Source organism: Canis aureus, chromosome 21 (genome assembly GCF_053574225.1).
Source record: "Canis aureus isolate CA01 chromosome 21, VMU_Caureus_v.1.0, whole genome shotgun sequence".
In the NCBI taxonomy this organism is placed as follows: domain Eukaryota; kingdom Metazoa; phylum Chordata; class Mammalia; order Carnivora; family Canidae; genus Canis; species Canis aureus.
This window is the reverse complement of record NC_135631.1, coordinates 13,893,036-13,907,124: the sequence shown is the minus strand read 5'-3', so window position 1 is coordinate 13,907,124 and position 14,089 is coordinate 13,893,036. Positions and strand designations below refer to the sequence as shown.

Sequence of the window (14,089 nt, the reverse complement as noted above, 5' to 3'; positions counted from 1 at the left end):
GGGAGGAGAGCCCCATGGGGCCAGTGAATTAGGATCTGACAAAGTGGCAAAGAGACTGAGCTGAGTATTTCTCCTCTCTTTTCCCATGTTAAATGTTTCTGAGTCGTGCTAAATATCATTAAGCACAGCATTGCATACACAATAGATTTCTTTGACTCTACTTGAGAAAACAAAGACCCTCATCCCGTATCCCCATAGCCAGTGAATTGAAGCCACACTAAATCTCTCTAGACATACAACAGTGTTACTTCAGGAAAGTGAAACAAGACAAAGGGAGCACAATTATCCATTACTTAGCACATTTCTGCTATGTCAAGTCTGGGCTTAGGCCCCCTTGGTCCTGTTAAAACTATTTGATTCTGTAGCAAGCAGCGTTGTCTTGAGTTCTTTCTAATCTGTGTATTTCACGTCTGTGATGTGTGACAAGTGTTATCCTTTGCTGCCCCTGCAGTAATCTCCTTGTGGAACTCTTTGAGAACTTCCAACTGGCCAGATCTGATGTGGATGTGTGACCGGATCTTGGTGATGGCTCTTACAGCCTCCTCTGGACTCCAGTTGTACACCTGAAGTACAGGATTGGGAAATCAGAGAAAGAAAGGAGCAGGTGTTAAGGTGTCCTTGACCTAATAACAGGTGCTAACGGACTCTCAGAATTTCATTATTTTAAAAACTTCATTTGGGGAGGGCGGTAGTTCAAAAACATGCCCAAATATCATAAACAGAGGGGAGGGGGCACTGTAACTCCCTCAGTCAACCAGTTCCACAATACTTTGCAGTAGGCTGGGGTGGGGGTGTGGGGGCAAGTCAGTCTTTCTGCCAAACCTGGAAAAAGTCAGTCTTTCTTTCCAACCCTGGAAAAAGAAGGTTTAACATGCAAAGCTGAGATCTAAATTCAAGCCTGCATAGGTCTATTAGATGTCCTCTGGGAGCTGGGCTGTTGGTTATAAGTTTCCTGGGGAGAGTATATGGTAGATGTTTTTATTCAACTTGTCCCCATGACTAAGGGGACAAGTTGAATAGATTTTAGATTTAAGTAGGAGGGTTTTAGATTTAAGTGAGGGTTATCTTTGTATCCCTAATGATACCTATTGGTTTAGATCTCAACAAAAGCAAGAAACTACAGATTTCAGCCCCAGCTGCGTCAATTCTCCCTAAGTCCAAAATATCCTCCTGAGCACCCATTTCCAGAAATGGAGTCCTAATGATCAAAGCTTTAATATTGTTAAATCACGTACTTACCAGTCCACAGCAACTCAAAGCCAGGCCTGTTACCTCAACATTTCCTTTTTCCTTAAACTATCCACATAACTTAGTAAATGCTCTACAGGGGCCAGACAGTAATAAGAATAAGTCATGTTGGGGGTTGTGTAACAAGGAGTAATGACTAGAGAATATTTGCTTATAAATAGTTTTAAAAGCCTCACACTTGCCAATCATAAAGTGATAGACAAAATTCGGTTAGATCCTGTTTCTAAAAACTGATGTCCAGAACTTTATCCTGAAATACTTTAAGAAATCTTTTTTTTTTTTACTTTTTTTTTTACTTTAAGAAATCTTGAGTCCGGGGGATCCCTGGGTGGCTCAGCGGTTTGGCACCTGCCTTTGGCCTAGGGCGCGATCCTGGAGTCCTGGGATTGAGTCCCACATCAGGCTCCAGGCATGGAGTCTGCTTATCCCTCTGCCTGTGTCTCTGCCTCTCTCTCTCTCTCTCTCTCTCTCTCTGTGCCTATCATAAATAAATAAATAAATAAATAAATAAATAAATAAATCTTTAAAAAAAAAAAAAAAAAGAAATCTTGAGTCCTACAAAGCTGTAAGTAACCAGCACTATTATCTACAATACTAGATTTCCTGACATGCTATTTATAAGAAGTGTTTTTATTTTAGCCTTTTACTAGTGTTAACATCTTTTGCAACTTCATTTTTTGAGTGCCTGCCATAGGTCAGTGCTTGACATTCTTTCTCATTCAAGCTTCAAGACATATTTAGTTTGAGGATCAGGGAGGGGACGCCACTTTTGCCTAACGTCACACAGCTGGCAGGTGGCAAAGCCAGAGGTCAGCCTATCTACAAACTTCAGGTGCTTTCCACCTCCCAACAGCCTGATATTGGGGACTGCCTGAAATGGCTCCTTCCAACAAGGCCTTCAGTAGACCATGCTACTGAAGTTCTAGAAATATGCTGTATATAAACCAGTCCAGAAAGACCTTTCCTACCTGAATCAGATACGCTGCCACCATAGTGGCACTTCTGGAGCGCCCAGCCTTACAATGCACGTAGACAGACTGGCCCAGCGACTGGTACTTGAGAGCAAACTGGACTCCTTTCTGGAGGTTAGCCAAGGTTGGGACTCCAGTCATGTCTACTGTGCTGAGCCGCAGCTGTTCGACTCCTACTTTCTTCCATTCCTGGAACCAGGTCCACCAGCATAAAAAAAAGAATGAAAAAAGCCTGATGTTTACTATTTTCTAAATAAGAAACTTCTTACAGAGATGTCTATAAAATGGATAACCCGCATTGCTGGTCTTTTATCAAACAACAGCTGTGCTACTGAGTTAGAATTATGTTCAAGATTTTAAATGTTCCCAAAGTACCATTTGGGGGATGCCTGGGTAAATCAGCAGTTGAGCATGTCTTCAGCTTAGGGTATGAACCCCCGGTCCCAGGATTGAGTCCCACATCAGGCTCCCTGCATGGAGCCTGCCTCTCTCTCTGTGTCTCCTATGAATAATAATTAAAAAAAAAAAAAAAAAAAAAAGTACCCTTTGGGTATTTGAATCTTTTTATTTTATTTATTTGAGAAAGAGCACATGCATGGAGAGCACAAGCAGGGGGAGCTGCAGGCAGAGGTAGTGGGAGAAGCAGGCTCCCCACCCAGCAGGGAGATGTGGGGGCTTGATCCTAATACCCTGAGATCTTGACCTGCACAGAAAACAAATGCTTAACCAACTGAGCCAACCAGACACCCGTATTTGAATCTTTAGCTACAAAATATTAGCTGTATAAAATTCATCTACAAAAGTTGTGTAACTGTTTTTGCATAATCTTGGCACCTGTGCAGTGACCCAGCTGCAGGTTTGGGCTACTGAATTTTGCAAGAGCTTTCTATTTTTCTGTCTATAAGTCTCTTCTTTACCACTTTTTTTTTTGAGAGAGTACATGGTAGAAAATAAAGTTACCATTTCAAAATTAACACACCTGGGGTGCCTGGGTGGCTCAGTTAGTTAAGCAAGCATCTGCCTTCAGCTCAGGTTGTGCTCCCAGGGTCCTTGGATTGAGCCCCACATTGAGCCTCACATCAGGCTCCCTGTTCAACGGGCAGCCTCCTTCTCCCTCTCCACCACTTGTGCTCTCCTGTGAACGCATACTCTCTCTCTCAGATAAATAAAATCTTAAAAAAAATAGTAATAATAAAAATAAAACAACACACCTATCTTTGTTAGTACATTATCACTTCAGAAGAATAAGCAATAGGAGAAATAAGGCCTCTGGCATATCAATAAAATTTATTTTTATTTTTTAATTTTTTTGCCTGACAACTCCAGATAAGGTGATGCCTGGGTGGCTCAGTCAGTAAAGCATGTGACTTTTGATCTGGTTGTAAGTTCAAGTCCCACCTTGGGTATAGATTACTTAAAAAGTAAAATCTTAAAAAAAAAAAAAAAAAAAAGGACGCCTGGGTGGGGCTCAGTCGTTGAACATCTGCCTTTGGCTTAGGGCGTGGTCCTAGAGTCCCGGGATCAAGTCCTGCACTGGGCTGCCCTCGAGGAGCCTGCTTCTCCCTCTGCCTATGTCTCTGCCCCTCTGTCTGAATAAATAAAATCTTAAAAAAAAACAAAAACAAAAACAAAACTCCAGATAGGCTCCAGCTAATAGTTATTAATCTGCTTATTTCTTTTTTCTTTTAAAAAACATTTATTTATTTGAGAGAGAGAGCACACCATCAGGGGCAGAGGGAGAAGGAGAAACAGGCTCTCCTGCTGAGCAGGGAGCCCCACCATGGGGCTTGATCCCAGGACCCTGAGATCATGACGTGACCCTAAGGCAGTGGCTTAACTGACTGAGCCACCCAGTTGCCCCATTTAATTTTCTTTTGGTTATTTGTTTGGCTGAACTTTATGACTTAAGACTTTATGACAGAGGGAAGGTCATATACTGCTCATGAAATTAACAAAAGAACAGCATTTTGCAGCATGGGGCTTTGTATCCATTATGCCAGAAATACCTGAATATTTGCTAAATATTCAGATTCCTGGACCCCACCCTAAAGTTCCTGAATCAGAATTTCTAGGGGGTTGTACTTAGGAATCTGCTATTTGAATACTGCCAGATAATATTTATGTTTATTAAAATGTGAGAAGCACTGCCTTGGAGATCTCTTTTCTCTAGGCTAGTTGGGTACTATAGCTGCATCATACAAGTGTCAATGCCTCAGACCCAGAGACAAAGCATTTTTTGTGACTCTTACTCCACAGGACTGACCACACTAAGGAACATTTAACATTTTGGCTAATAATTCCTGAAACCTTGTAGCAAAGTACTTTGGGAAATCCAAGAAACTTATCCATTTCGTAGAAATGTATGTCATTACTAATGAATATATTTTAAATGTGAGTCCATTTCTAAGGTTACAAAAACTATCAGTTGAAGTAACAGCATCTTCAACAGGCTATATCAACAGTAAACAAGAAAGAGGACTATGTAGTGAGTGCTAAAAGATGTCAAATGCAATAAAGACAGGGCAACATCGTTATTTATTTTGGGGGCGGGCGGTCTTAAGCGGGCTCCACGCCCAAAAGGGAGCCAGAGGCAGGGCTGATCTCAGAACCCTAAGATCATGACCTGAGGGAAAAACTAAGAGTTCCAAGCTTAACTGACTGGGCCCCCAGGCGTCTCAGGGCAACATCTTTATATAAAGATAGGGCCATGTCTGATGACTGTTGTGGAGAGTTCCACAAGCACTGAAACCTAGTGAAAATTGTTTTAGGGGGCAACTCGGGTGGCTCAGCGGTATAGCACTGACTTTTACCCAGGGCCTGATCCTGGGGACCCGGAATCGAGTCCCACGTCAAGCTCCCTGCATGGAGTCTGCTTCTCCCTCTGCCTGTGTCTCTGCCTCTCTCTCTCAATGTGCCTCTCATGAATAAGTAAAAAATTTTAAAAATCTTTAAAAAAATTGTTTTAGGTCTGAACTCTGTTGTGACAACACTTCCACTCTATCATTAACATATAGAATAACAATTCCCTCAAGTCGATGCCAAAAATTGAAGCCTGTATAATTTTTCAAGGGATTGTTTTATGATAAATTACCCTTGGGGACCGAGAGGGGGCTTTTGTTCTTGGTTTATAGGGTCTCCGTCTTGGGTGCCTCACGGACTGCCCGGCAGCGCTCACTAAGTGTCGAATGAATGCAATCAGCAAGCCTTGGGAAAGCGGCCTTCCGATTTGGTTACTGACTCGAGTTCCGGAAATTAAGAAAACCTTTGTGCATAAAGGAGTAGTCAGACTTGGTTCTACTTTTAAACGCCTTTCTCACGGGTTTCTCTTTCACGATTAGTTTCTACCTCCGGCCGCCGCTCCCGAAGCGGAGGAGCCGCCCGGGGCACGACCGCAGGGGCCGGGTGCTCGGCGACGCCTCCCTCCGCCCCCGGCCGCCCCCGGCCCCTCACCTTTGAGGAGTTACACAGGAACCGCGTCTCATATTCCTCGTTCATGGTGATCACCCCGCGCACGTTCTCGTCCTGAACCAGCTGCCGAGGCAAAGACGGGGCTCAGGGAGGGCCGCGGGGGCGCGGGCGGCGCTCGCCGGCTCCCGGTCCGCCGCGGCCCGGCCTCCCGGCCCGGCCCCCCGGCGCCGCTCACCCGGCGCGTCATGTTCCGCAGCGGCAGCGCGCCCAGCAGCACCGTGGGGTCGATGCGGTGGTACCAGTCGCGGTGCGCCCGGCCCGGCACCTTCCCGCGGAACAGGGTGTACAGCAGCGTCGGGTAGAAGAGCACCCGGGCCAGGCCGGCCTCCAGCAACCCGCCGGCCGCCATCCTGCCGCCGCCGGCCTCAGGCAGCCGCGCCTCACCCACGCCGAGGCTCGCGGGCCGCGGCCGCGAGAGGAGCCCCGAGGGCGACGGGGACGAGGGCGGCCACTCGTCCGCCGCCTCCCGCGAAGGCGCCGCGGTCGCCGCGGGCCCCTCCGGCGCCGAGGCTTCGGGCCCGGCCTCTCGGCGCTCGGCGGCGCAGCCCGAGGCGCCCGCGCCGGGCTCCATGGTCCGGGAGGAGGGGCCGCCGGCCGAGGGGAGGGCCCGGGGAGTCCCGGGCGGGCGGGACGGCGGGGCCCGAGGCCTGGGGCTCCGCCGGGCGAGACACGGGGGCCCCTGCCCGCGGCCGGCGGCCTCCCCCCACCCGAGGGAGGCCCGCGCCGCAGGGAGGGGGCGGCGACCCCCCCGAGGGGAGACCCGTCGGGGAAGAGACCCTGAGGGGAGGGCTGAAGAAGGGGCGCTGAGCTTCTAGGCCGGGGCTACCTTGGCGGAGAGGGCGGACGGGGTCCCGCCCTCCCCATCTGCCTGGACTCCCTGCGCCCTCCTCCTGCCCGAACCCCAGTGTGTGTGAGTATGAAGAAAAAGTGTATCTATAGAATCTCTAGGGAAGCCGAGGTGGCTCTGGCGCAGGTCGTGATCCCGGGGTCCCGCGATCGAGTCCCACATCGGGCTCTCCACAGGGGCCTGCTTCTCCCTCTGCCTGTGTCTCTGCCTCCCTCTCTGGGTCTCTCATGAATAAAAAAATGAAATCTATAAGTAAATGAATGAATGAAAGATCTATAAATGAATGAACGAATAAATAAATAAAATCTCTAACAACATATATACAAAATCTAATTATGAAGATAAATTAAGAACATATTGTGATAAGCTTAAACGTAAAAACCACAACCTACAGAGAGGTAAGAGGAATGGTTGTGATGCTGCTTATTTACATTTAAGTGGAACCTACATCTGATGCTCTTTATTTGCGTCTGGTACTTTTTTTTTTTAAGATTTTATTTATTTATTCTGGAGAGACACAGAGAGAGGCAGAGACACAGGCAGAGGGAGGAGAAGCAGGCTCCCTGCAGGGAGCCCGATGTGGAACTCCATTCGATCCTGGAACTCCAGGATCACCCCCAGAGCCAAAGTCAGACGCTCAACCCCTGAGCCACCCAGGCGTCTGGCGTCTGGTACTTTCTTTAAAAAAAAGTTTCTTCTCTCCTTGTAAAAGTAATACATACTTGGGGCGCCTGGCTGGCTCAGTCAGTGGAGCATGCAGGTCTTGGGATTGTGATTTCAAGCTCCACCTTGGGATTAGAGTTTACTTAAGAAAAAAAATGAAAAAGTAATAGATACTAATAACAATTGGAAAATACAGGGAAGTAGAACTTACTCGAATTACCCATATATTTTTTTAAAGATTTATTCATTCATTTACTTGGCAGAGAGAGTGAGAGAGCACAAGCAGGGGAGAAGGTTCCCTGGTGAGCAAGGAGCCTTCTAGGGTCTCAGTCCGAGGACCCTGGGATCATGACCTCTGTGGAAGGATGACACTGAATTGACTGAGCCACCCAGGTGCCCTTCTACTTATCCATAATTTCACCACCACAGATATATTTCTTTTTCTTTTTCTTTTTCTTTTTTTTTTTAAGATTTATTTTTTTATCATGAGAGGGAGAGAGAGAGGCACAGACATAGGCAGAGAGAGAAGCGGGCTCCTCACAGGGAGCCTAATATGGGACTCGATTCCCGGACCCAGGATCACTCCCTGAGCCAAAGGCAGATGCTCATTGTACCTTCAGACAATGCAACCCAGGTGTCCCTACATGTATTTTTCCTTCAATTTCGTAACTGTACCACTAGAAAACTTTTTTGTAACAGCTTTGAGATACAACTCACATACCATACAGTTCACCCATTTAAAGTGTACAATTCAATAGTTTTTAGTATATTCAGAGCTGTACAATTATCACATTTTATTTTTTTTTTTATTTTAGAGAAAGAGCAAGAGTGGGTGGAGGGGCAGAGAGAAGAAGAATCTCCAGCAGACTCTGCTGAGCTTGCGGCTGGATGCAGGACTCAATCTCATGACCCCGAGATCACCACTTGAGTGGAAACCAGGAGTCGGTAGCTTGACCAATTGAACCACTCAGGTGCCCTTCCCCAATCAATTTTAGAACATATCATTATTCATACCCCGCCCCTGGCCAAGTCCCATATCCCCTTTCCCCACAGCCCTGGGCAACCACTAATTTACTTGTCTCATAGATTTGCCTGTTCTAGACATTTCAAGTAAATGAACTGCAATATGTGTCTTTTGAGTCTGGTTTCTCTCACTTAGCATAATGTTTTCATGGTTCATTCATATTTTTTTTTTTAAAGGAAAGATTTCTTTTTTTCTTTTTTAATCCTTTATTTATTTATGATAGTCACACACACAGAGAGAGAGAGAGGCAGAGACACAGGCAGAGGGAGAAGCAGGCTCCATGCACCAGGAGCCCGACGTGGGATTCGATCCCGGGTCTCCAGGATCGCGCCCTGGGCCAAAGGCAGGCGCCAAACCGCTGCTCCACCCAGGGATCCCGGTTCATTCATATTGTAGCATGTGTCACTACTGGTTTTTTTTGTTTTTAAAGATTTATTTATTTATTTATGATAGACACAGAGGAGAGAGAGAGAGAGGCAGAGGGAGAAGCAGGCTCCATGCTGGGAGCCCGACGCGGGACTCGATCCCGGGACTCCAGGATCGAGCCCTGGGCCAAAGGCAGGCGCCAAACCGCTGAGCCACCCAGGGATCCCCTGTTTTTGTTTTTAAGTAGGCTCCACTCCCAGCATGGAGCCCAACTCAGGGCTTGATCTCAGGACTCAGATCAAGACCTGAGCTGAGATCAAGAGTCAGACACTTAACCAACCGAGCCATCCAGGCACTCCAGTACTGTATTTTTTTATTGCCAAATAGTATTCCATTGTACGGTTTATTGCCAAATAGTATTCTGTTGTACGGATATATCAAATTTTGTTTCCTCATTTATCAGTTGACAGACATTTGACTTTTTACACTTGTTAGCTATTTTGAATAATGCTGCTGTGAACATTCATATACAAGTTTTTGTGTGGATATATATTTTCATTTCTCTTGGATATCTACCTAAGAATGGAATTGTTCGGTCATATGATAACACTATGTGGTCTATATGTACCATTTTTATTTTTTTTAATTTTTTAAAAAGATTTTATTTATTTATTTGACACAGAGAGTGTGCACAAGCAGAGGGAGCAGCAGAGGAAGAGAGGGAGAAGCAGGCTCTCCACTGAGCAGGGAGCCTGGGATCATGACCTGAGCTGTAAGCAGACAGACGCTTAACTGACTGAGCCACCCAGGCACCCCTATATGTACCATTTTTAAAAAGCATAGTAGGGACACCGGGCTGGTTCAGTCAGTAGAGCATGCAACTTTAGATCTAGGATTTGTGAGTTCAAGACCCATATTGACTTTAGATTACTTAAAATTAAAAAAAAATTAAAGATTGTATTAATTTATTTATAAGAGACACACAGAGGCAGAAACATAAGCAGAGGGAGAAGCAGGTTCCCTTCAGGGAGCCTGATGTGGGACTCGATCCCAGGACCCAAGGATCATGCCCGGAGCCAAAGGCTCAAACACTGAGCAACCCAGGTTTCCCTAAAAAATAAAAATAAAAAAAAATAATTGTAATCATGTCACCAAGCTTTTTTTTTTTTTTTTTTTTAAGATTTTACTTATTTATTCATTCATGAGAGACACAGAGAGAGAGAGAGAGGCAGAGACACAGGCTGAGAGAGAAGCAGGCTCCATGCAGGGAGCCCGATATGGGACTCGATCCCGGGACTCCAGAATCACGCCCAGGACCAAAGGCAGGTCTCAACCGCTAAGCCACCCAGGCGTCCCAGTCTCCAAGCTTTTGTATCCATTTTTATCACGAAATGTGCTATAAGGACTTGCCATATTATTACATTATCTTTACCATTTAGAATGATCCTAATTACTACACCATAATATGATCATTCTCCTGTTATTGGACATTTAGGATATTTCCACATTTTTTAATAATTCCAGCATGAAAATTTTTTCTATATTTCTGTATTTTCCATATTTAGACTTACTATGATAGGATAGTGGAATTTAGAAATTCCTAAAGTGCAATTACTGTATCAAAGAATCATTTACAATTTTTGCTTTATATAAAGTACATAATCTGAAAAGTTCCATCCTTACCCCCAATGCACTCTTCAGAAATAACAGATTTTTATACACATATATTTTCCCAACATTTTGTGATAAACATTTTTTTTAAGATTTTATTTATTTAAAAAAAAAAGATTTTATTTATTTATTCATGAGAGACATGGAGAGAGAGAGGCAGAGACACAGACAGAGGGAGAAGCAGGCTCCATGCAGGGAGCCTGACACGGGACTCAATCCTGGGACTCCAGGATCACACCCTGGGCGGAAGGCAGGTCCCCAACCACTAAGCCACCCAGGGATCCTCCGATAAACATTTTCATGATAAAATAAATTAACTGAAAACTGAATAAATTGCACAGGAAAAACCTGTATAACCACCAACTAAATTCTACAATTAACACTTCATTTTATCATACATTTACCCATTAATTCATTCTATTTTAAAAGATTTTTGAAAAAAAATAAAAATAAAAGATTTCATTTTTAAAAATTAATTTACTTATTTGTTTTTTTTAAAGATTTTATTTATTTATTCATAAGAGACACAGAGAGAGGGAGAGGCAGGCTCCATGCAGGGAGCCCGATGTGGGACCCGATCCTAGGACTCCAGGAGCACACCCTGGGCTGAAGGCAGGCACTAAATCGCTGAGCCATCCAGGGATCCCTTAATTTATTTATGTATTTTAGATAGGGAGCAGAAAGAGAGAGACTCTTAAGCAGGCTCCATGCCCCAGCACATGAGCTGGGTTCGGAGCTTGATCTCACAATCCTGAGATCATGACCTGAGCCGAAACTGAGAGTCGGATGCTTAGCAGACTGAGCTATCCAGGTGCCCCTAAGATTTTCTTTTTTAAGGAATCTCTGAACACAATGTGGAGCTTGAACCCACAACCCTGAGATCAAGAGTTGTATGTTCCACCAACTGATTCAGCCAGGTGCCCCAATCCATTCTAGATATAGTTAAAGTATATTTTATAAAAATTGACTCATCCTATATTTACTATTGTATGACCTGCTGTTTTACGCAACAGTATTTATGGGTATTATGGCATGTCAGTGTAGATACGTGTACATTTACTTTATGCTTTTCAAACAATTACACAGTATTCCAGTAAATGGATTTTTTTTTAAAGTAAACTGTACCTTCAACGTGGGGTTCGAATTCATAACCCAAGAGTTGCATCGCGCTATGGACTGAGCCAGCAAGAAGCACCCAGTATATGGATTTCAATTTGACTGAAAGTATTTGAGAAGCCTATATATTCCAGACAATATTCCAGCCCTTGGGATATGTCAGGGAATGGTCTTCCTGTATTAACTGTATTTTGGGGCAACCAAATATCCCTAGTGGTTGAGGGAAATTTCTTCTTTACAGCCGACTTACTGTTTGTTTTTTTTTTTTTTTAGTTTTTTTTTAAAGATTTTATTTATTTATTCACGAGAGACACAGAGAGAGAGATAGAGGCAGAGACACAGGCAGAGGGAGAAGCAGGCCCCATGCAGGGAGCCTGACCTGGGACTCGGTCCCGGGTCTCCAGGATCACACCCCGGGCTGAAGGCGGCGCTAAACCGCTGAGCCACCAGGGCTGCCCCCTTTTTTTTTTTTTTTTTTTTAAAGATTTTATTTATTCATGAGAGACAGGGAGAGAGGCAGAGACACAGTTAGAGGGAGAAGGAGGCTCCCTACGGGGAGCCCGATATGGGACTCGATCCTAGAACTCCAGGATTACGCCTTGAACCAGAGGCAGATGCTCAACCACAGAGCCACCCAGACATCCCAAACTGCCATCATATGCCTCCAGACGCTCATAGCCTCAATCCTAAAGTCCAACATCAATATAAATAGGCCTCAAGGGGCAACTGCGTGGCTCAGTGGTTGAGCGTCTGCCTTTGGCTCCGATCATGATCCCTGGATTCTTGGATGGAATTCCACATCGGGCTCCCTGCAGGGAGCCTGCTTCTTCTGCTGCCTATGTCTCTGCCTCTCTCTCTGTGTCTCTCATGAATAAATAAATACAATATTAAAAAAAAATAAGAATAAAAAATAAAAATAAAAAAATAAACAGACCTCAAGAGCTTTTTATTTTATTTTATTTTTTATTTTTAAGAGCTTCTTATTTTAATGATGACTATTTTTATTTCCATTTCACTAACTACTTAAGAGACTGAATATATTTTTATGCACGTGTATGTAAAACAAGTTTTTCTAATTGATTAATTTTTTGTGTGCATTTGCATACTATTTTATATTTTGTAGTTTATTCGTACATATGCACACATATTTTGGTCTTATTTATGCAGTGAAACCAAAATCTTCATGGTCTTTTTTTTTTTTTTTTTTTTTTATGATAGGCACACAGTGAGAGAGAGAGAGAGAGAGAGAGGCAGAGACACAGGCAGAGGGAGAAGCAGCCTCCATGCACCGGGAGCCCGACGTGGGACCCGATCCCGGGTCTCCAGGATCGCGCCCTGGGCCAAAGGCAGGCGCCAAAATGCTGCGCCACCCAGGGATCCCTTTTTTTTTTTTAATTTTAATTCCAATGTAGTTAACAGACAGTTGTTATAAGGAACGAAGTTTCATTTATAGCGAGTATAGACAATAGAAGGGTAAGTTAAATGTCATCATATGGAACAACAGACAAATCCAGAGCATAGATATTATACAGGAACAGTTGATTTCGTTTCTGCAAGGCACGGGGGAAAAAAAGGAATAGGAGAACAACTGTCTCAGATCAGGAGTCTTAGAGACATGGCAACCAGAAGTCGTGTGTGGACAGTCTGGATCCTGATTTCAATGAATCAGCTATTAAAAGTCATATTTTGGAGGCACCTAGCTGATTCAGACAGAAGAGCATACTACTCTTTACCTTAGGGTCATGAGTTTGAGCCCCACATTGGGTGTAGAGATTACTTAAATAAAAATAAAACTTTAATAAAAGTCATGTTTTTTAAATAATTGGAGACATTTGATTATGGATGGAGATAATACCAATTATTGCTAATTCTGTTAATGTGGTCATGGCATTGGTGCTGTGTAAAAAATGCCTATAAATTTATTTATTACATACTTACTAAAGTATATAGACATACATGACATATCTGGGATTTGCATCAAAATACTGTACCAAGAAAAAAAGCAATTATACAAAGATGGCAAAATATTAAGCATTATTTAATCTGAGTGATGTTCTTTGGGGATTCATTATGCCCTCCTGCTTACTTTTTTTTTCCTCCTGCTTACTTTTAAAACATACTCATAATAAAAATTCAAAACAATATAGTTTTTACCATGTAAATGTATGTTTTATAAAAATGGTAAATACAGCAACTAAGTCTTCTACTACTTTTTTTTTTAAGATTTTATTTATTTGAGAGAGAGAGGACAAGCAGAGGAAGGGACAGAGAGAAGGAGAGGAAGAAGCAGCCTCCTTGCTGAGTGGGGACCCTGGGATCATGACCTGAGATGAAGGCAGATGCTCAATCACTGAGCTACTCAGGTCCCCCCTTTTATGACTTTTTCATTAAATGTTCAACCACAGTGTTGTGTGTAGATATTATTCATTGATTTTTACTATTCTAAGAATCACTTATAATTATACCATCATTTATTTACCCATTCTCCTGTGATGGAAATTCAGGTTGGATTTCTGTTTTTACTGATTAAGTGAGTTCGGCTTTTCTTTTTCTTTTTCTTTTTTTTTTTTTTTAACTAGGAGTTTAGTAGTTTTTTTTTTTAAACAAAGAGTTTAATGCGCTCTTTGTATTTTTGTATGTTTTTTGGCTTCAGCTTTTTTTTTTTTTTTTAATTTTTATTTATTTGTGATAGTCACAGAGAGAGAGAGAATGAGG

The 14,089-nt window shown here is 43.5% G+C and overlaps 1 protein-coding gene and 1 long non-coding RNA gene across 2 annotated transcripts; one reads left to right on the top strand and one right to left on the bottom strand.

Annotated features, from left to right (window-relative positions):
- Window positions 1–130: 130 nt before the first annotated feature.
- PTPMT1 (protein tyrosine phosphatase mitochondrial 1) lies at window positions 131–6,103 on the bottom strand. Its single transcript, XM_077863256.1, has 4 exons — window positions 5,863–6,103; window positions 5,670–5,750; window positions 2,217–2,408; window positions 131–563 (listed from the first exon to the last, which is right to left on the bottom strand). The coding sequence occupies exons 1-4, from the start codon at window positions 6,034–6,036 to the stop codon at window positions 405–407; spliced, it is 606 nt and encodes a 201-aa protein (XP_077719382.1). The 5' UTR covers window positions 6,037–6,103; the 3' UTR covers window positions 131–404.
- Window positions 5,800–8,326, top strand: LOC144292614 (uncharacterized). The gene is made up of 2 exons (XR_013359989.1): window positions 5,800–6,597; window positions 7,461–8,326. It is a non-coding gene; the product is annotated as an uncharacterized LOC144292614 (long non-coding RNA).
- The last annotated feature ends 5,763 nt before the right edge of the window (window positions 8,327–14,089 follow it).

Excerpts from the sequence above, each read along its gene's own strand:
- PTPMT1 (XM_077863256.1), bottom strand. The coding sequence starts at position 6,036 with ATGGCGGCCGGCGGGTTGCTGGAGGCCGGCCTGGCCCGGGTGCTCTTC. Across the intron at positions 2,409-5,669 it reads TCCTGTGTAACTCCTCAAAG|GAATGGAAGAAAGTAGGAGT; the intron begins GTGAGGGGCCGG and ends ACCTGGTTCCAG. Across the intron at positions 564-2,216 it reads TGGCAGCGTATCTGATTCAG|GTGTACAACTGGAGTCCAGA; the intron begins GTAGGAAAGGTC and ends CCTGTACTTCAG.